This window comes from Glarea lozoyensis, assembly GCF_000409485.1.
Source record: "Glarea lozoyensis ATCC 20868 chromosome Unknown GLAREA1, whole genome shotgun sequence".
Taxonomy (NCBI): domain Eukaryota; kingdom Fungi; phylum Ascomycota; class Leotiomycetes; order Helotiales; family Helotiaceae; genus Glarea; species Glarea lozoyensis.
In genome coordinates, this window is record NW_007360983.1 from 1,765,932 (window position 1) to 1,785,741 (window position 19,810).

Below are 19,810 nucleotides of genomic sequence, written 5' to 3' on the forward strand. Positions count from 1 at the left end.
AATTTTACTGTACGGACAATTCTACGGGCTAGGGTCGACTTTGAAATCGATCTTCCGTTATCCTCATATTATTGAGTTATATACGCTTCACGCTCTAGCTAAGGCTTGATGTGGATTTTTCTAAGGTTGAATTGCAACTCAATACTGCTACCTAGCATAATTTGATACTCTGCAACTCCAAGTCATCTTCAGAAAACGCTTCCCCGTCCATGATACCGTGAACATAGCAAGCTCCTATCAATTTGAATTTACTCCCAAAAGGTCTTAAAACAAACGGTGCCCGTCCACCAGCAAATATAGCGATACGATCTCCAGTAAGTGCTTCTGCCGGTACGAGTGCCAGATATCCATTTGACGTAGTGCATAAAGTTCTTCCTCGTGTAAATGCTCGGACACGATCATAATATACTGGAGAAACTTCCTCTGCAACCATCTCACGAACAAAATCCCCCCCACGGAGAAGAGCCTTGTACCACGATTGATAACTAAACACAGTGTCATTTTCTGCTGGGTACTTTCCATTGACGACGTTCGCGCACATGGTCCGCCAGAGGACCTCGGAAGCAGATTCCCCTGTGGGATAACTCGTCAAGGACAGTCCAAGTCGACAAAAGCTCCTCCAGTCAGTTATGCTGTTTGCTTCGTATGCTCTTCTGCTAACATGTGGTGCATATTTGACGCCGTTTTCGACGTGAGTGATGCCCGAGAATAATTTCCCTTGAACTTTAAAGTAAATATGCTCCTCAAAGCTGACATTTTCGGCTGCTGACCCCTTAGAAGCGTTGTAATGCTTTGGTTTAATGATTTTTGACGTCTTGACAGACCAGTCGGGTGCCCAAGATGGGAGACCATGAATGTTCGAAATTCCGGTGCAGTCGTGAAGAATATCAAGAGAGTGGGTATTGTCGACCAAGTTCTCCACAACTTCTGCAAATATTAGTGCAGCGCTCTTGCCATAGTCTGGAGGAGGCAGCAGCCATTCTTCCTCCTGGACAAGCCCCATTAAAGCAATAACCTTGTCTCGTAGGTCAGAGCTGCGAAGGTGGCGTGTGTCCTGCAATAAGGTATGCAGCTTTGGCTGATGATACATGCTCCGGTCGGAGCTCTCTTGTAATCTGACTCTCACAGTAATATGTGCAGATGGGATACCGATGAATCTATGGACATCGACTCTCGGGCACGCGGCGAATATCATGAGAGAATGATCAACCTCACTCCGATTTATTACCATCTGCCCGCAAAAGAAAAGGCATTCAGAATTAAGAGATGCTTCTTGGAGAACCCAAATACGCCTCCACCAACGCCGGGAAAAAAAAGAATGAAGACCGAGGTACATCGGCGACCCTTTGTTTAGATAATTGGCTTCAGATTCAGTTAAACTTAGGACTGGAAATCCATAGACAAGCGTAACATCATCGCCCACTGGAGTAACCCCGTCCTCACATACAGAGAAATTTTCATCGCGAGGCGGTGAGCCTACTACCATTTTCATATATTCAATAGCCACATCCGTATGCGATCCGAATTGATCCGTGTCAATGTTCGAGTCGTCATTGTTACAACCGTCACTGGATGCCTCGCCGAGCCATACGAGAACCGCTTCCGCTTTCGAATATATTACTTTCATCAGCAGAACTTGCTGACTCCTCTCCACAAGATTCGACTGGTCAATGCAGATAGCATCCACCCATAGTACTGTCGTTTCGTGATGGTGTCGAAACCGCCGAAGGGCAGCTTCGCAATTTTTAGTGATTTTGATATATGCATCGTTACATATCACTTGTTGAGACCGCGAGTCATCCCCATCCTCGGTGGCCCACGAGTATGAGACAGCATTGTAAGGCTCGGGATTGTGTAATGAGGTTTCTGTAAGACAAGCACGTATAGGTTGTAGAGAGTCTTCTGGTGCGGGGTATATCAGCAACAGCCTTATTGTAAGAGGCGTGTCGAGTGGTTGATATGTGTATTCAGGAGTGGGCGTAGAGGTATCAAAGGCCGGATTTTCCATTCTGGGGGCGTGATCGATGGGCCGTCGTCAATCTTCCTCGATGAAAAACTTGGAGGAATGGTCAAGTCTATAGATACCAAATAAGATAGCACCAGCCTCGAGCTGAGAGCCTTGCACAGCCTCCCGACATAGCCATACATAACCACCAGACCACCTCGCCGTGCCCTATTATTTCACGACCAACCATTTGCGCCACCATTTTGGGGATCTTCGATGTTCCTGTTTGAATATTGTAGGAATGAACCGAAGCTAATACAACGACCGCGGTAAACAAAGGTTGTAAGTAACCTGGAATCCTACCAAGCCCACGTACGAGTGCTAGCAGGAAAGATTGGAGGTCTCCATTTGATTCGTCCTGGCTCAATCACTCTCTTAGGCTTAGTCTTTTGCTTCTCTTTCATCGCCAAATGTCGAGCCTCCAAATGCGCCGGAATGACAATTTTATGCTCAGCTTTCAAATAAACCTGCATCTTTAGTGCTTGAAGTGTACTCTCAACGTCTCCAGACGTCATGGCAAGCTGTGAAGCTAGAGCATCTATACTGCATTTCTCCTCTCGTTCGTTGTATTCCAATAGAATCTCAATCATATTTTCTGTCCAGTATTGTCGATATGAAAGCAGACCAAGATCAGATAGGGGCTTTTCTGGTGATCCAAGCTTGCCTTCTATTTTGGAAAGTTCGTAAGAGAATTGTATGAGCAAGCGTCCATAACCTTTGCGTTGATACTGCGGAAGCGTCAAGATACAAGCAACGTTGTAACCTTCTGCACTTTCTTTTTCCTTCGAGAAATAACCCACAAGATGACAGCCTTTTTTGTCTCTAGTTGTCATGACATAATAAAGGAAAGGATCGACGTCGTAGTACAGCGTCTTGTGGTCCAAGAACATCTTTGACAAGAGACAGAGGTTGCGGCACCAAGTTCGCTGCCTCCGGCCATCAATTTCGAAGAAAGACACATAATCGTCGCGGTATATCTCATTTCCTGGAGGATGTAGCAAGGTGCACTTTTGGCGGTGTCTTCCGAATGACTTTAAATCGCCATAATAGCTTAAACAGAACTCGCAAATGTACATCAGATCCTCCTGTGTGAAACATTCAGGGTATGGTGAGAAGTACCACGGAAAGAGGTCGTATCTACCAAACTGCACTTTGGAGATGTTCCTAATACGCGAAATTTCGGCTTGGTTCTGGGTCATCGATCCACCGTGGCGTAGTCGTTTCTTCTCTTCCTCATCGTTGAAGTCCCGATTAAGCTGTGATTTGGCAGCAACAGCGTCGGCGGCAGCGTCATCAACATCCATAGCATCATCATCAGCACCCGGCGTGGCATCTAGGTCCAATGTCATGGTAACATCGCCTTCAGCGTCAGGAGTGGCCTTTTGAGACTCCGTAAATTCGGCCCATGGATGCGGTGTCTCGCCTTCCGAAATTATGGAAGTCTCTCGTGTCGCAGCAGGTCGCTTTTGAGCTTTCTTGTTGCCAGTCGTTGTCTTTTTGGCTACAGGAGCAGCGGCTTTCTTCGTTTCCTTCGGCTTTTCTGGACTTGGCCACTCAACATCTTGAGAAAAGTCTATTCGGGCAGCCGGGACCCATTCATCTAGACGTTTGTTGAAGTTGTCGAAATTACAGTAAAACTGTCGACCACTTTTGGTCTCTTTGATACTCAGAATCTCAGCTCTTCTAAGTTTTCCATCCTATGAATTATTAACATATTTTCACAAAATCAAATAAGTTGTGAAGAAAGAGCGTCGATCAAGAAATCACTCGGGGTGTGGTCTTAAAGGCCAAATAAATATGTGAAGCGCATGTAAACTCACTTTCATAACCATAGCCAAACACCCAATACTACACCCAAATTTGTTAGTCGCAATCCCCTCGCACCCACCAAACCTCAAAACTCACCTGAGCGTATCAACAGTCGCTTTCCCCTTTAATCTCGGCGCAGGCGAGCCCACCGTCGCATCCTGAGCCTGCACGCCAGTCGTCATGATGAAAACCACGATATTTTTGATGAAAACAATTATTTGTTGTGAGTCGGTCGTGATATACGACGGTCGGAATGGAAGGGGCGAGGCTATTTCAGCCTCGTCTCGCAGAAGTTTTTAGGCGCGCAGGGGTGAAGGTTTGCCCCGCTAAAATTATCATTCCGGGGTGTGAATTTTGGAGGGGAGCTGAGATTTTTTGGCACGCAGTACCATCATGCGATAGCATAACAACGATATGGCGCCTGAATTATCGAGTAACTGGAAGAAACTGCAGAGTGTACTGAAGAAAGAGAATAGCGTTAAGGCGGATAAGAAACGGAAAGCGCCAACTGAGCAAACGCGGAATTCGATTGCGAAGCGGAGGAGGTTGCTGGGTGACTTGTTTGAACCAGCCTCAACGAAGGCGTTGGGTGTGAAAAGGAGGAAGATGGGGAATGGATCTAGTTCTGGAGAAGCAGCTGCGCAGGCTGCGCCTTCTGCGACGTTGGCGCTGTGGGCTGAGGATAACGATATCTCTGCAAGAGACCTGGCGGATGCTTATGGCGAGGATTTCAAGAATACCACGGTTCCGACGAAGAGGGAGGATAAGGTTAATGGGGGGCTATCCGAGGACGTGGAGATAGGGAAATACGTGGGGTTAGATTGCGAAATGGTTGGTGTGGGAGGAGAACAGGATCGTTCTGTGCTCGCGAGAATCAGCATCGTCAATTTCCACGGGACGCAGGTGTACGATTCGTTTGTACGGCCGAAAGAGTTTGTGACGGATTGGCGGACGCATGTTAGTGGGGTGTCGCCGAAGAATATGGCTACGGCGAGGGAGTTTGATGATGTGCAGCAGGAGGTGGCTAAGATCTTGAAGGGGAGAGTGATTGTTGGGCATGCGTTGAAGAATGACCTCGATGCGCTGATGTTGGGACATTCGAAGAGGGATATCAGGGATACGTCGAAGTTTCCGGGGTTCAAACAGTATAGCACGGGGAAATATCCGAAGTTGAAGACGCTTGCGAAGGAGATTCTTGGGGTTGAGATACAGGGAGGGGAACATTCTAGTATTGAGGATGCTCGTGCTGCGATGCTTCTTTTTAGACGACATAAGTCTGCGTTCGACATCGACCACGCGCAGCGCTTTCCTGTAAAGGTCCAGGGCAGTGGGGGCGGCAAATCGAATCCGAAGAAGAAAAAGAAAAAGGGCAAACATTGATGGAGGCTGGCTCGAGTGGTCCTTACGGCTCTACGCTCATTTGTCAGAAATTGCCCTACGTTTATGTAAACAACATGTTTACCACGAGAGTCAATTGGAGAAGAGCAGTGTAAACTGTGTACTAGATCAAGCTTTCTACATGGTCTAAACTCTCATCTCCGTTAGGAACAACTCCGTTCTATGATGCGGATATGGCAAAGATACCCGACTTCCTCTAGACTCCAGCGCTGAAATGGCAGCAAAATTCAAAGTGGAATACCCTCCATCAACTCCATAGCGCCCTCTCGGCCAACGGTGATAATTACATCACCCAAAGTCTTGGTAGCAAAACCAGCCTCACAATAGCAGAAATAATACTGTTAAATCAAAGTCAGCAATTTTCTGCAACGCACGGTTTTGGGACATATGCTTACCTCCCACTTTTTCGCGAACACTTCAACTTCTCTGTCACCCATCTCAGGGTGCTCAATCATCAAAGCTGGTCGGATCCTTGATTCGAAGTTGACCATGAATTTCTCCTTCCACGAGCGTAACGTCTTCGCATAGTGTCCACCTATGTTCTCAATGCGTTCGACAACCAGAGTTCCTTCAGAACCCTTGGTGATGTTATCTACCAGTTGAGTGATCGAAGGAAGATGCCCTCCTGGAAATATGTATTTGCGAATGAAATCCTCTCCTTTCGCATAAGCCTCATATCTCCCTTCCGGCATGGTAATGCATTGGAAAACCGCGATACCGTCCTTTTTGAGAAGTCGATGTATGCAGGAAAAGTATGTTTCCAGGTATTCTTTTCCAACAGCTTCCAGCATTTCAATCGAAACGACTTTGTCGAATGGCACTCTAGGAATTGGCAGCGCTCGATAGTCCATCAACTTTACCTCGATTTTGTCGTCGAAACCTGCTGCTGAGATTCTCTTCTCCGCTAGATCTTTCTGCTCAATAGACAGTGTCAGTGATGTAACTCGACATCCTGTCTTCTTCACTGCTTCTATAGCAAATGATCCCCAGCCGGTTCCGATTTCCAGTACGTGATCCGTAGATTTGATATGAGCCCCGTCGATAAATCGGTGTAATTTGGTCATTTGCGCAGCTTCCAAACTCTCTTCCTCCTCGTCTGCACTAGATGGTGCTTTCCAGATTGGACACGAATATGTCATGTCTTCTGACAAAAATGCAGCAAACATCTCATTGCTAATATCATAATGCGCGGAAACATTTAACAACGAATTCGAGAGGGTATTCGTACTCCGGGCAAGTCCAGTGATCGTACTCGCAATAGATGATGTGAGTGTCGTCGCATTGGCCAATTGGTTTCGGTTGAGGATGAAGAGCTGTTTTTGTTAGTTTTCGACGTGTGCGCTATTGCGAAGATCCCACCTGAAAAAAGCCTGTCAAATCGTCGCATTCGAATTCTCCCAACATATATGACTCGGCAAATCCCATATCTGCGAACAAGAACAGTCGTACCCAAAACGCTTCCTTATGCACAACTACCTCCACTGTGCCAGCTCCCCCAGATTTTTTCGAATTGCCCTTTACTCCATTTGTCAATTTCGAATGATCTCTCGACACCTTTCTTCCATAAATTTTGGTTTGCCCCGTTGTTCGGTCCTTGATGACCAGGGTTCCCTTCTCGATGCGGGAAAATAGAGATGTAACCGCGGACTTGGACACCGATAGCGCTGGTCCCCAGGACACACCTCCCAGTGTGCTTTTGATCAGGTCACCTCCACGAGCCAAAGGCCCAGTGATATAGGAAGTCATTCTAACTTTACTTTGGGAGCACTTGTGCTTTGGCGCAAAATCACCTTCCCGTGCTGAAACTACTCAACAATTACCAGACGGTCTGCAGACTTGTTGAAGGGTTTCCGCAGCAATATCGAGCAGGTAACTACATGTTGGTTAGCTTGTACGTATATATTTCTGAGCTGCATTTTATCTTACATTGTTGTACGCGCGATCTCAGGCACACACAAGGAAATCCACAAATTACGAACACATCTATGGTTTCAAGCTTCGGGGTCTTTCTTTCGCTATTTGTTCTGGCTCGAGTATACAGAGATCTTGACAGGAATAAAAATGAGAAAGACGACGTCGACGAAGGCAGCAAAGAAAAGATAACAACAAGGCTCTCTGTGCACCGTAAAATGGAAGTCAACCTACATTTGGGCGGTCCAGGAACCGTACCATGACGAAGTAGAAGGGGTCCTTACTGTAATAGGTCAAGCGAGGGGGCAGTTCCTGAAGCATTGGCCAATGGAAAGCTCTGATACGGGACCCCACCACTAGTGCATTTCAGCCTGCCTCTGTTCTTTGTCCGTGCTCCACATCGAAGATGCTTAATTGCAGCACCTGGGCGGCGGCTCTGGTGACGGGTTTCGGGCATTTTGAAGAGCTGATATTTCGTTCTCTTGTTTAGCGAATGCGGAAGCTGTTGTTTGTCTCGAGTCCTATCCTTCCTGGGTTGAGATGTTCGAGTTGCTTGTTATATGTTCGCTGCTATGACTTCTCGGTTGCCGTTATCAATGTACATTAGAGTTGCTTGGCAAATACTTCTTTGGTGTAATTGTGACTTTGATACTCTTTTGCAGCAATCTATCATATTTCCCAGATACAAGTTGAGTAATCCTATATTCGAATTATATAAGTAGTACAAAGCTCAACTCACATTATGCCCACTCACTAGTTCGCCTGACTCAATTCTTACCACCCATCGGACTTTCCAGATCTTCCGAGTTCCCCTTCTAGCTCGTCCTTACCTACACTAGAACGATAGAAAGCCCCGAGAGTCTTGTCCGAGCAGTTAATATTCACCGTAAGGATACAGTTCAGACCTCTAAATGGTGTGACTGTGCTTCCCGTACATGTAATCTACAAGGTTAAAGGGTTGGGACCCTGCGTCTGTACGTTCCGACGACACCTTGTACAATCTGCAGTGACAACGTTGGCGGAGGACCCTGTTCCAGACTGCTCCGACGAGCTACGAAGACTTGCAGTATTGGATAATGGTTACGAGTTAGGCAGATGTTGGTTGGATTCGAGGTCGGAATCAATTGTAACTGGAGATCATCCATCATACTGATTTATGGATAAAGCCGACCAACCAACAATGCATCAAGGATTCGGACTGTAGTGTAGACTGGAAGCGGTGTAGATGTTGGGGTTTCGCGGTTAAACAATTGATAGCTTGAATTTTTCGCCAAGTTTGTATGAGAGCGTGATGCTACAAAAGCTGTATGTATCTCGAGTTATATACTTGTCCAAATATAAATCTTACAGATAGATATCCTATCGCCGTCAACCCCGCGGTCGAGAAACACTTGAGGATCCCGTCGCGATGTGGGTCTTCAGCGATATGATTCGCGGGGACTCGATCCATGGGACGATTGCCGAGGAGGCACGACGCGTCGGTCGGCGCGTCTCCTTCACGGCTTTAGAATTCTTAGATTTTCAGATTGATTCAACACCATTCAAATCATGCTCGCAATTCAAAAGAGTAAATCCCACAAGGGGGAGTGCACGCCTAATGTACTTCCATGTCGAATCCATCACAATGGACCGGTTAATACATCGAAGCGGTATTGGTCGCCGAGGAAAGATGCAGGTATGTCTTCTTCCTCACTATACAACGTTAAGATTCTGACATTTGATGTAGATGGGAAAACGATAGCATATTTTCGCGGCCGCAAGCTTCATGGAAAGGCAATGAAGATCCCTAAGGGATATCGCGGAGTTGTGCTTTCAACGACAGACAAGATATTACCGAAACCACAATCGAAAGAACATGATGAAGAGGACGAGGAGGAGTTCAATGAGGTGAAGGTTGTGGACGAAGAGGCTACGTTTGATGAGTTTATGGTTTGGGGCCATGAGGCGTTGCCCGAGGAGATGGCAGATCCTTATGTTAGGGGGATGGAGGAGTGGATTGATTTTGCGAAGACGGTTTGTTTAACCTTAGGTTTTGAGGTTTTGAAGTGAGGTTTACTAATACGGAAGCTAGATTCACGCTCACGACGATGAAGAATTGGACGTTGGTGTAGGAGGAAAGGCTAAATGATTGGCCTTGGAAGGCTTCTGGCGTTTGGTATCACATGGCATGGGCAAGGCGTTCAAATGTGTTGAGCAATGATATCCTCTTAATTGAATTCTTCTTTTTTGATACTACTTCTAGTCTTACGTTTCTTCGGCACATGAGCCGTCTCCTCCTCTTCGACTTTCGCTTCAGTCTCCGATTTAATCTTTCCAATCTCTTTCTGAGCCTTCTCCCACCTCTTCTGCTCTACCAAGAACCGCTCTTTCAATCTCTGATACCCCTCATGAGCTTTACACCTCTCCCACACCTCCTTAAAAATCCTACCTATTTCACGTCAGTCAAACCACCCCCTCACCACACCCAACAATACTCACTAGCCTCCTCCTTCTCCTCCCTCCCCTCATGACCCTTACTCTTCTCCCTCTGCACGCCTCCCTCCTTTCCCCCATCATACTTCTTTCCCCCTTTATAATTCGCATATCTTTTACTCCTGGTCATCCCCATCTGGATGAACTTTCGCGCCATATCCATGCCCACGAAATCATCTCCTTCGCAGAAGGATAAGAAGTGCTCATACAAGGTGGTAGAGGAGGTGCGTGCTATGGGGACGGTGCGGAAGCGCCAGTGAGGGAGGAGATGGGATTTGTAGGGTTCGAAAGTTAGGACTCCTTGTTCGCCACGAGCAATACGGTACGCGTAGTATTCTGAGGCGGGTGGGCGGGTGAGGGTTGTCATTTGGAGGAGGGTAGCTGGGCTTCGAGACTTGATATTGTCAATTAACCTTTTGTAGAGACGGGTCATGCATTTGGTCTCAATATTTGGAGAGGAGTATCAGGTTCACATATTGTGATGTCTTCTCTTACAGTTTCGTCAGATTTGGTAGTAGAAGAAGTGATAGTCATGACGTAGCGGTAACAAATCGAGGTATTTTCGAAAATACACTTATGACACGAAAATTATGAGTTACAGTGTATATAAAAGTCAATTCCGAATCAGGTAAAAGAACTTGCATCTTGAAATATTTTGAAAATACATGAATTGCGAAATACCTAGTTGTCACATGATTTATCGAAATCACTTAACGCGTTTTGACACGAAAGTCGCGTCCCAAAACGCGCCCCATATTTTACCGCCCGCCAAATTTCGGTACCTCCTGAATCCAAGAGCAACATCAACATCACAACACCCACGACGCAACAATTCTTCCTACAAAATGGCGAGTGTAATGATGTCTGATGCGGCGGATTCTCCACGGCCTTCTTCTGTCGGCACACCAAGACCACGAGCTGGTCGAGGGTCTTCAGCACGCCCAAGAGGCCCCCCTTCCGAAAGTGTAGCACCCCTCAGCGACGATGAGGGATTCGCAGATGATCAGGTTCCCACAGGTACCGGGCGACCAAGAAGGAAAGATCGCGCAGTACCCAGAGTGGAAGATAGAATTGGTTATATGATTCAGGAGAATTTTGAGGAGTTCTTGGAAACGTAATTTGGTCCTCGGTCTGCTTGACTCCCTTTTTTAACCTTTGATAGATTCGTTGAGGAGCCTTCTTCGTCTGGAGCGCCTCCTTCTAGCGCTGTAACGACTGACAAATACTACATCGCCCAAATCCATGGACTCAGAACATACCAGCTCTCGACACTCTATGTTGACTACCGGCATTTATCACAATTTCGCGCTGGCGCTTTAGCGGAGGGTATTGTGGAGGAGTTCTACCGATTCCTACCATTCTTGACAAGAGGTCTTCATAACATGATTGCCAAGTACGAACCTAGATATTTCCGAGATCATCGACAACCCACAGCGTCAAGTAATCAAACTTCTTCAGGAGCAAGTAATGCCGCCTCTGCAAGTCAGTCTGATTTTCAAGGCGACAAAACCACGAACCAGCAGACCGACAAACTATTTACATTGGCCTTTTACAATCTCCCGCTTGTCAGCCGCGTTCGTCACTTAAGAACAGCGAATATTGGCCAGCTTTTGTCGATTTCAGGAACAGTCACCCGAACATCAGAAGTCCGACCGGAACTTTCGTTAGCAACTTTCGTCTGCGAATCATGTAAAAGTGTTATTCCAAATATTGAGCAGACGTTCAGATATACCGAACCAACACAATGTCCAAACGAGGAATGTAGCAATAGATTGGCTTGGAGACTGGACATAAGGCAGAGTACTTTCGTCGATTGGCAGAAAGTGCGAGTGCAAGAAAACTCATCGGAGATTCCTACCGGAAGCATGCCTCGAACATTAGATGTCATCTTACGAGGAGAGATCGTGGAGCGAGCCAAAGCTGGAGAGAAATGTATATTTACGGGTGCCCTGATCGTTGTGCCTGATGTCAGTCAGCTCGGATTACCTGGTGTGCGACCAACAGCCATTCGAGACACTCAGAACAGAAGTGGAGATGTCAATGGTGTTACTGGTTTGAAGGCATTGGGTGTTCGCGACTTGACCTACAGACTAGCGTTTCTGGCATGTATGGTTACCCCCGACACCTCAACAACAGGTTCATCAGCAAATCAACATCTGGAAGGAAAATCTGAGAACATTTTGGCGTCTTTACAGCAACTTGCGCCAGTGGATCCTAACGAACCTGGGGATCATGCTCAGGAAGCAGTTTTGGCCTCCATGAATCCAGCTGAAATCGAAGAACTTCGAAAAATGGTACACAGCCCTCACATATACTCTCGATTAGTTGGCTCCCTGGCACCTATGGTTTATGGACACGAGATTGTCAAGAAAGGGCTGTTGCTGCAGCTCATGGGTGGATTGAGCAAGACCACCCCTGAAGGCATGGCATTGAGAGGAGACATCAACATTTGCATTGTGGGAGATCCATCTACATCAAAATCGCAATTCCTGAAGTACATCTGCTCTTTCTTACCACGCGCGGTTTATACCTCTGGAAAGGCTTCTTCCGCGGCTGGTCTTACTGCTGCAGTCGTTAAGGATGAAGAAACCGGGGAGTTTACCATCGAGGCAGGTGCTCTTATGTTGGCGGATAACGGCATTTGCGCCATTGATGAATTCGACAAGATGGACATCAGCGATCAAGTCGCTATCCACGAAGCCATGGAACAGCAGACTATTTCTATTGCTAAGGCCGGTATCCAAGCCACGTTAAACGCCAGAACCTCCATCTTAGCGGCAGCCAATCCGGTAGGAGGTCGTTACAACCGAAAGACAACTCTCCGAGCCAACATCAACATGTCCGCTCCCATTATGTCTCGTTTCGATCTTTTCTTCGTCATTCTAGATGAGTGCAATGAGACGGTTGACCGTCACCTGGCTGAGCACATCGTTAGCATTCACCAACTTCGTGACGAAGCGGTCCAGCCCGAATTCTCTACCGAGCAGCTACAAAGATACATTAGATTTGCAAGAACTTTCAAGCCTGAATTCCTACCTGAAGCTAGGGAGACACTGATCGCTAAGTATAAAGAACTTCGTAGCGATGATGCTCAGGGAGGCATTGGACGAAACAGTTACAGAATTACTGTCCGTCAACTTGAGTCTCTTATTCGACTGTCGGAAGCAATCGCCAAAGCCAATTGCGTCGAAGAGATTACGTCGGCTTTTGTGCTTGAAGCATTCAACTTACTAAGGCAGAGCATTATATCTGTTGAGAAGGACGATGTTGACGTTGACGAGGATGATGAAGTTATTGGTCCCAATGGCGCCGTTCGACAGCGGTCAGATCCTGATGGAGATTCTCCTATGGGCGATGCTGATAACGACGATGATGATGATGGACCAGATGGAGGCGCCGGCGCCGCCACTAGCACTCCTGCCCCAACAGGGACCGGCGCGAGCCGTAAGACAAAGATTACCTACGACAAGTACATCAGCGTGGTCAACTTGCTTGTTCAACGTGTTAACGAAGATGAGTTGTCAAATGGAGAGGGTGTTGATGGTCCGAAACTCATAGAATGGTATTTGGAGCAGAAAGAGAGTGAGCTTGAAGATGAAGAAGCTTATCATGCTGAAATGGCTCTGACAAAGAAAATCATCAAGAGAATGGTCAAGGTATGTTCTTCAACTGCTCATGTGATGTCAATTTGCTAATAAATCACAGGAAAATATTCTCATGGAAATCAGAGGCCAGGGTCTCGTTGGTGAGGATGGCGAGGGTAGCTCTGCAGCTGGAGAAGCTACTGTTTATGTGTTACATCCTAATTGTGCGGTCGAGGAGTATTGAAATGTTTATGAGTTAGGAAATGGATTTATATATGATATGTTTGGGATGACAGGGAGCGGGCGGAGTGTGGTTGGATGGATACCAAGATTTGTACTATGGAGTTCGGAGTTCTGTTTTTGCTAGAGCGGAATGGACCCATTGTGGTAAAGATTAATGATAAAGAACTGGAGAATATTCAGATGGCAAAGGCGTTATGTGCTGGCGTTATGCCCTGATGCTACTCATATCCACTCACTGATTGTCGTAATAAGTAGGGGAATAGGAGGTTATTCCCGCAAAGCAATTCCTCAGTGAAATTATATAACGAAGAATGTTTCTAATACTCCAAAAGTTATCTCCTAAATCCCACATAAACTACTTATGCCCCATTTGCGAATCAATAGATGAGTGAGTAAGGCTGAAAGTGCAGGGATTCAAGGGTCGCGTTCAATAAAACCATCGCGTATCCGCACAGTCCAAGACGTGGGACCAAAGAAGCTAAGGGATAGCATCATTGTCTCAAGGCCAGCAGTTGACAGTTATCATCTACTTTGTTGTATATGGGAATTGGACGCTCTTTGCTAAAACGTTGCTCGTTGGCTAGTGAACGTTCTACTGGTCGTCATGATGGCGTCCAATGGCTCCCCAAAAACATCGTCAACAATCAACAAAGAACCGACAAACTTCCAGAACACACTGAAGCGCTTTTCCACAATCAACACTTCCGAATCTATTGCCTCGCCTAGCTCTCCTCAACCGTCGTCTCCCAGGAATTTAGGTCCGCGAAATTACAGCCCGTCGCCAAATGGGAGAATACCCTCTCGAAGTCCTAATCCACGCAGCCCCAGTGCCATGAGCAGCTTGGATGCGCGATCTTCAACACCAAGTTTACTGCGCAAGGCTTCTATGAACTCTTTGCACGGAGTCAGCGGCGTCACTCCTCCCAGATCTTCTCCCTCACGAGCATCACCTTCTAGATCCTCATCGGCGCAATACAAGAACGGTAGATCACCCCTCGCCGAGATGGAACAGGAAATTCCAGCGCCGCCGCGGCATACAGCAGCCTCGATCGCGCATAACCATTTTGAAAAGGAGATGGAACTTCATAGGAGGGAGGATGTTACGAGACATGCGGATACAATTGCTATTCTACACGATTCTTGCTATGGACATCGCTTCTCGAGACCGAAAACATCGCGGGCTAGTCTCCTCACGATTGTAGAAAGACCGGAGCGCATACAGGCGAGTGTACTTGGATTATCTGTGGCATATGTACGGCTTGGAGAACAACATTCAGAAGGAGCTTATCCTTTGCACCCTTCTCAGGACCCCTCCTCGATTCCCAGTGGCCCTTTTCGAATTCGTAAAACGTCACGCAAGCTACCACTTAACTCTCCTGCGGTCACAAATGTTCATGGGGTAAAATGGATGGAGGAGTTAAAGATCATGTGTGATGCTGCGGAGGGCAGACTGGCCATGAATGGGAAGGAACTGGCTCGACCTGATATGGCCCGTGGGGCAGGAGAAGAAGCGCCGCAAAAGTTCCACGAGGGAGATCTTTACCTATGCGCTGAGTCTTTGGATGCTATGGAAGGAGCACTAGGTGCTGTATGTGAGGGTGTAGACGCCATATTCGAAGGATCGGCAAGTGGAAGGGGACCGCATCGTGCGTTTGTTACTATCAGGCCTCCGGGACATCACTGTTCGGCAAGCTACCCTTCTGGGTTTTGTTGGCTGAATAATGTTCATGTTGGAATTTCACACGCAACGCTCGCTCATGGTCTAACGCACGCTGCGATTATCGATTTCGATCTTCATCATGGAGATGGCTCGCAAGCGATTGCGTGGGAGCACAACGCTCGAGCTAATACCGCGGCCAAGAATGCGGCGCCTTGGAAGAAGACATCAATTGGATATTTTAGTCTTCATGATATTAATTCATATCCTTGTGAGTACGGAGATGAGGAGAAGATTAAGAATGCTAGTCTTTGCATAGAGAATGCTCACAGTCAGAGTATCTGGAACGTACACCTTCAACCATGGAAGAGCGAGGCGGAGTTCTGGGAATTGTATGAAACCAAGTACTCAATCCTTTTGGAAAAGACCAGGAATTATTTGCGAGCTCAGACTGAGCGTTTCCAGGCAAACCATAATGGGCCAAAACCAAAGGGTGCTATATTTCTCTCGGCTGGTTTTGATGCTAGCGAGTGGGAGAGTTCTGGTATGCAACGTCACAAAGTTAATGTGCCTACAGAGTTCTATGCCCGTCTCACTCGGGATGTAGTTAAAATTGCGGCTGAAGAAGGGACATCAGTTGACGGCAGGGTAATCAGTGTTCTCGAAGGTGGCTACAGCGATAGAGCTTTGTACAGTGGTGTCCTCAGCCATGTCAGTGGTTTAGCAGGTGGCGCACCAATGCTTGTCAAAAAGGAGCCTGAAGTTGGCGGGCTTGGCTATGAAATGGGGCAGAAGATTGGTGTCTTCAATGGGGTTGACAATGAACGTGGGAAACCTTTTATATCTCAAGTTCCAGAATACGATCCTCTCTGGTGGTCGCTACCTCGACTTGAACAGCTGGATCTGACAGTCAATGGAGCACCAGCACCCGAGGAACGAGCACCTCGTGAAGGACCGGCTCCAACATATTCAACTCCAACCCAGTCATTCATAGCCAAGGTCGTATCTCCTAGCGCTCGTAGGAGTGTATCCAGTATGTCTGTTGGCTCTCCCCGAGCATACGCAAGGCCACCAAGTCCACCTCCGCCAGAAGTTCACTGGACGGTTGCTGCGCACGAACTGAGCAAGATTCTTATTCCATCGGATAGGCAGGTTGGTAGTTGTAAGCCAGAAGACCTGTCTGCTGAGGCAACCCGCGCTCGAAGGGATCGACAGTCTATTTTGGTAGGATCTAGTGAAGCTCCTGTAGTTGAAGCGCCGCCAGTTCCAGCCAATGCAAGAATGTCTCTTCGCACCAGGAAGCCAGGGAAGGCTATTATAGAGGAGGATGAAGAGGTGAAGAAACCCAAGACAAGCCGCCGGAGGACTGTTGCGGGTGGAACAACCTTGGCAACTGAAAAGGTAAGTTTATTTACACTCCAATGTCCTAATTGGAAACTAATCTTGTATAGGCTGCTTCCAGAAACATCACACCTATTGTTCCACCTCTACCAAGTTATTCAAGGCCGACAAGTCAGTCAGCACGAAGATTGAGCTTAGTATCAAATGGTTCTATGACATCGGATACCTCCTCGAGAATACCTAGAGCTCCGTCAAATGGAGTACCCTCGGTATATCCTCGACCTGATACTTCACAAAGTATCAGACCCGAGTCGTCAATGAGCTCTCGAGGCCATTCGATTCCGCCAGTTGTAGTTAAGAAGACAAGAGCTCCTGCCCAACCCCGAGCTGAACCAGCTAAATCGTCGCGAATTCGCCGCACATCGCCTCTTAATGGTCTTGCTTCGTCTATTGAGCAGGATGAGAGTGACCCAGCGGCTCCTAAATCTCATGGTAACGGTGTGACTGCACACTCCGCAGCTCAGCCCTCTGCAATGGATAGCTTGACGTCTGGAATGCAAAAGGTTAAGATCAGTCTGACCACAAAGGCTCAGCGGGAGGCAAAGGAAGGAAAGGCTGTGAAAGAGCCAAAGGAACTGGTCAAACGAGCACCCAAAACTACAAAACGGGCTCCCGCCAAAGCTTCTAAACCCCAATCAATTGAAATTCCAGCTCAAGCGGCTCAGTCAGCTCAGTCAGCTCAACCTCAAGCCCCTGCAGTCTCGACGCCAGTAATCAAGCACGAAGACCAAGAGACGCTTCCAGATCTCAACTCCATCCCAGAACCATCTCCGAAACTCCCTTCGACGCCTCTCGCTTCTCTACGACCACACTTCCCAATACACGTCCCTCAACCATCCGATATCCCCCTCCCCGCTAGCTCGCCTGCCGGTCAGCTATCAAGCATCCCCTCTCTTACCTCACCATCCACATCTCTACCAACCTCCTCAGTAACAACTCCCGATCAAGGAACGAACATTTTCATCCCCTACCAACCCGAGGGACCAACTCCTGATGCTATACCAAGAAATCAAGCTATCCATTTCCTGCCTCCAAATACGAACACGCCTTCCCCTATGAAACGAGCTGATCTACCGGTTTTCACGAGTACGTCGAGGATTCAATTCGCCCCTAATCCTAATGTCCCGATGCCGGTACCGGAAACGAAAGAGGAACGTGTGGAGGAGGTTGAAGGGAAGGATGTGGATATGTGGGAGGTTCCGGAGACTCCTGAGAAATAAGGGCGGTTTCTCATACGACAGCTTTTCAGCTGACTTTTTCTTTCGTCTGCTATTACTAGATTCCGATATTTTTCTTGTATGAGTACTTGGTTTTCTGGTCTAAGGTGTGTTGTGTTGTAATTGATAGGATAGGATTTTACTAGGCCGGATGGGGCTGAATTATTTATATGATACCCGAGTTGAATATTTGAGGCTGCTGAGGGTGTGGGTTTCTGTGTGCTTTTGGTGGATTGGTGAAGAGGACTGGAGGTTTAGAGGTTTTGAATGGATGGTGAGAAGATAAATTAGAAATAGTTTTATTGGAATTTGTGAGTGCTTATAAGCTTATTAATGGAAACTTCTTCGAAATGGCAAATCCTTCCATGAGTGAGTGAGAGCCTTTGACTATTCCCCCTCTCAAGCACTGGTCCTATTATTCCGCGCCCTCTTCGAAATCTTCTCTCTTATTTTATTTCCATCCCCACCCTTGTCCTCCCAACCAGTCCTCTGAAGTTCTGGCTATTCCAACCTCGGTCCTTCATCCTCTTCCACTGTCTACCACCACAATCAACTCCCTACGTCGCAACAGCAGAAAGAGGAAGCACAGACCAGCCCTCCCTCCGACATGCAACAGAAATCCTTTGTGCAGAATTGTGGTGGTGTGGTGTGTGCAGAGGGTGGTCTATGCGCGACCGCAGATGGTATGTGGTGCCAGTGGTGGTGGATGGGGGCTGAATCTTGAGGTTTGATTTTGGAGTTTGAATTCGTTTTCGAAATTTGAGGGAAAAAGGGGGAGGGGGGCTTGTTGGGTGTTTGATGAGTATATGGGGATCTAAAGGGGGGTGGTTGGTGAGAGTGGAGAGGATGTGTGGGAGGGGATGTTGTGAATAGGGGAGCATTTGGTATGATTCGTTGGGGAGAAGGGAGGTTTTGGTTGTTAGTGTCGTGATTGAGTGATTAGTTTGTGTAGATTTCCGAAGGATTATAGTTGTTTACATTTTTCCAGGTGAGTTTAGTCGATATTCAGCTGCTGGGAAGTCAAACAGGACTGTTTGGAGTATAGCTTTGGATTCAAGTTCGTTATTCTGCTGAAGTAAATTTGTAGAAGTCTGAAGTAGCTCGTAGAGAGCTTGGGGGAGACTAACCTTCAATTCGAACTTGTAAATTGGATTGTAATAAAATATCGGCGATACTATTAATAATTTAAAGAATAATCGATTTACTCATAGCGAGGACCTAAACATTTGACAACATGTTCGCACAATCCAGTTCCATAAAGTGCACTAGATTTACTCGTGTTATTTACTATAAGGGCAGTTATGCTACGAGTGTAAACCTGCTCAGGTTAAGCTTCGTTAGACTCGGCGGAAAGAAGTTATGGTTTCTTGTTACTTGAAACAATAGACGAAATGTGTGATAATATGTGCAGTTGTTTGAGTTCAATATATAATACTAGCACTTCTATCCATTCTATACTGTGAGAGTGTATTCAGTGAAGAATATAGAACTGTAAGCTCTTTCAAGTTAGGATTCTTGTGAAGTCCGCTCAACTTCTCAAGAAGCTTGGCTTCCGACAATGAAAACTTGATAGATTAGGTATTGAAGATATTGAGTAGGTCAGGAAGCATGCAGCAAAATTCTGTTTGTGGTATGCAGTATTGCGGATACAATGACGTTGTGAACCACATATGAGACTTCTTTAGTAGTTGGATAAGAATTTCCACATTTCTTCCTTTTGGATGTGTGACTCTGTACAGGTAGTTACGACATGATTCTGTGGTTTCTATCAATGTAAGAGAGCGATTATATACACTTTCATTCAACGGGTAATTTGAATGGACGAAATCACATAAATTAATAATTGCTTTGGTGGCACTCTCGATGCCCCTTTTCCACTCCCCTATCCCATCTCGCTTAATCTTCAGTCGAATTGGCTCATTTGCGAACACGATATGTGCTGGGACTGCGAACACGATGTCTCTTAGCGGTCGATATCGTCAACAAGGCGGAATTCCATAAGATGTGACAAATCCCATGACTAAGAATAGCCACTGCTTATATTTGAAATTATCGCCACCACAACACCTGTTGAATATTCCATTCGACATTTTCCAGATACCGGTACCATTTC

General features: G+C 46.8%; 9 protein-coding genes across 9 annotated transcripts; 4 read left to right on the top strand and 5 right to left on the bottom strand.

Moving 5' to 3' along the window:
- Positions 1-151: 151 nt before the first annotated feature.
- On the bottom strand, positions 152-2,008 carry GLAREA_09232 (uncharacterized protein; the record flags this gene model as incomplete). Its single annotated transcript, XM_008078193.1, has 1 exon — positions 152-2,008. The coding sequence occupies one exon, from the start codon at positions 2,006-2,008 to the stop codon at positions 152-154; it is 1,857 nt and encodes a 618-aa protein (XP_008076384.1).
- Positions 2,009-2,304: 296 nt separating this feature from the next.
- Positions 2,305-3,996, bottom strand: GLAREA_09233 (Acyl-CoA N-acyltransferases (Nat); the record flags this gene model as incomplete). The annotated part of the gene is made up of 3 exons (XM_008078194.1): positions 2,305-3,702; positions 3,826-3,853; positions 3,911-3,996. 3 exons carry the CDS (start codon positions 3,994-3,996, stop codon positions 2,305-2,307), a joined length of 1,512 nt encoding a protein of 503 aa, XP_008076385.1.
- A 232-nt stretch (positions 3,997-4,228) lies between these two features.
- On the top strand, positions 4,229-5,194 carry GLAREA_09234 (Ribonuclease H-like protein; the record flags this gene model as incomplete). The annotated part of the gene is made up of 1 exon (XM_008078195.1): positions 4,229-5,194. One exon carries the CDS (start codon positions 4,229-4,231, stop codon positions 5,192-5,194), a length of 966 nt encoding a protein of 321 aa, XP_008076386.1.
- Positions 5,195-5,439: 245 nt separating this feature from the next.
- GLAREA_09235 (S-adenosyl-L-methionine-dependent methyltransferase) lies at positions 5,440-6,958 on the bottom strand (the record flags this gene model as incomplete). The annotated part of the gene is made up of 3 exons (XM_008078196.1): positions 5,440-5,550; positions 5,608-6,525; positions 6,572-6,958. The coding sequence occupies 3 exons, from the start codon at positions 6,956-6,958 to the stop codon at positions 5,440-5,442; spliced, it is 1,416 nt and encodes a 471-aa protein (XP_008076387.1).
- A 445-nt stretch (positions 6,959-7,403) lies between these two features.
- Positions 7,404-7,580, bottom strand: GLAREA_09236 (uncharacterized protein; the record flags this gene model as incomplete). The annotated part of the gene is made up of 1 exon (XM_008078197.1): positions 7,404-7,580. One exon carries the CDS (start codon positions 7,578-7,580, stop codon positions 7,404-7,406), a length of 177 nt encoding a protein of 58 aa, XP_008076388.1.
- A 1,091-nt stretch (positions 7,581-8,671) lies between these two features.
- On the top strand, positions 8,672-9,251 carry GLAREA_09237 (uncharacterized protein; the record flags this gene model as incomplete). The annotated part of the gene is made up of 3 exons (XM_008078198.1): positions 8,672-8,798; positions 8,850-9,136; positions 9,195-9,251. 3 exons carry the CDS (start codon positions 8,672-8,674, stop codon positions 9,249-9,251), a joined length of 471 nt encoding a protein of 156 aa, XP_008076389.1.
- A 79-nt stretch (positions 9,252-9,330) lies between these two features.
- GLAREA_09238 (uncharacterized protein) lies at positions 9,331-10,129 on the bottom strand (the record flags this gene model as incomplete). Its single annotated transcript, XM_008078199.1, has 3 exons — positions 9,331-9,551; positions 9,602-9,989; positions 10,091-10,129. 3 exons carry the CDS (start codon positions 10,127-10,129, stop codon positions 9,331-9,333), a joined length of 648 nt encoding a protein of 215 aa, XP_008076390.1.
- A 311-nt stretch (positions 10,130-10,440) lies between these two features.
- GLAREA_09239 (Nucleic acid-binding protein) lies at positions 10,441-13,423 on the top strand (the record flags this gene model as incomplete). The annotated part of the gene is made up of 3 exons (XM_008078200.1): positions 10,441-10,709; positions 10,758-13,251; positions 13,301-13,423. The coding sequence occupies 3 exons, from the start codon at positions 10,441-10,443 to the stop codon at positions 13,421-13,423; spliced, it is 2,886 nt and encodes a 961-aa protein (XP_008076391.1).
- A 606-nt stretch (positions 13,424-14,029) lies between these two features.
- Positions 14,030-17,700, top strand: GLAREA_09240 (Arginase/deacetylase; the record flags this gene model as incomplete). Its single annotated transcript, XM_008078201.1, has 2 exons — positions 14,030-16,480; positions 16,531-17,700. The coding sequence occupies 2 exons, from the start codon at positions 14,030-14,032 to the stop codon at positions 17,698-17,700; spliced, it is 3,621 nt and encodes a 1,206-aa protein (XP_008076392.1).
- Between the last annotated feature and the right edge of the window lie 2,110 nt (positions 17,701-19,810).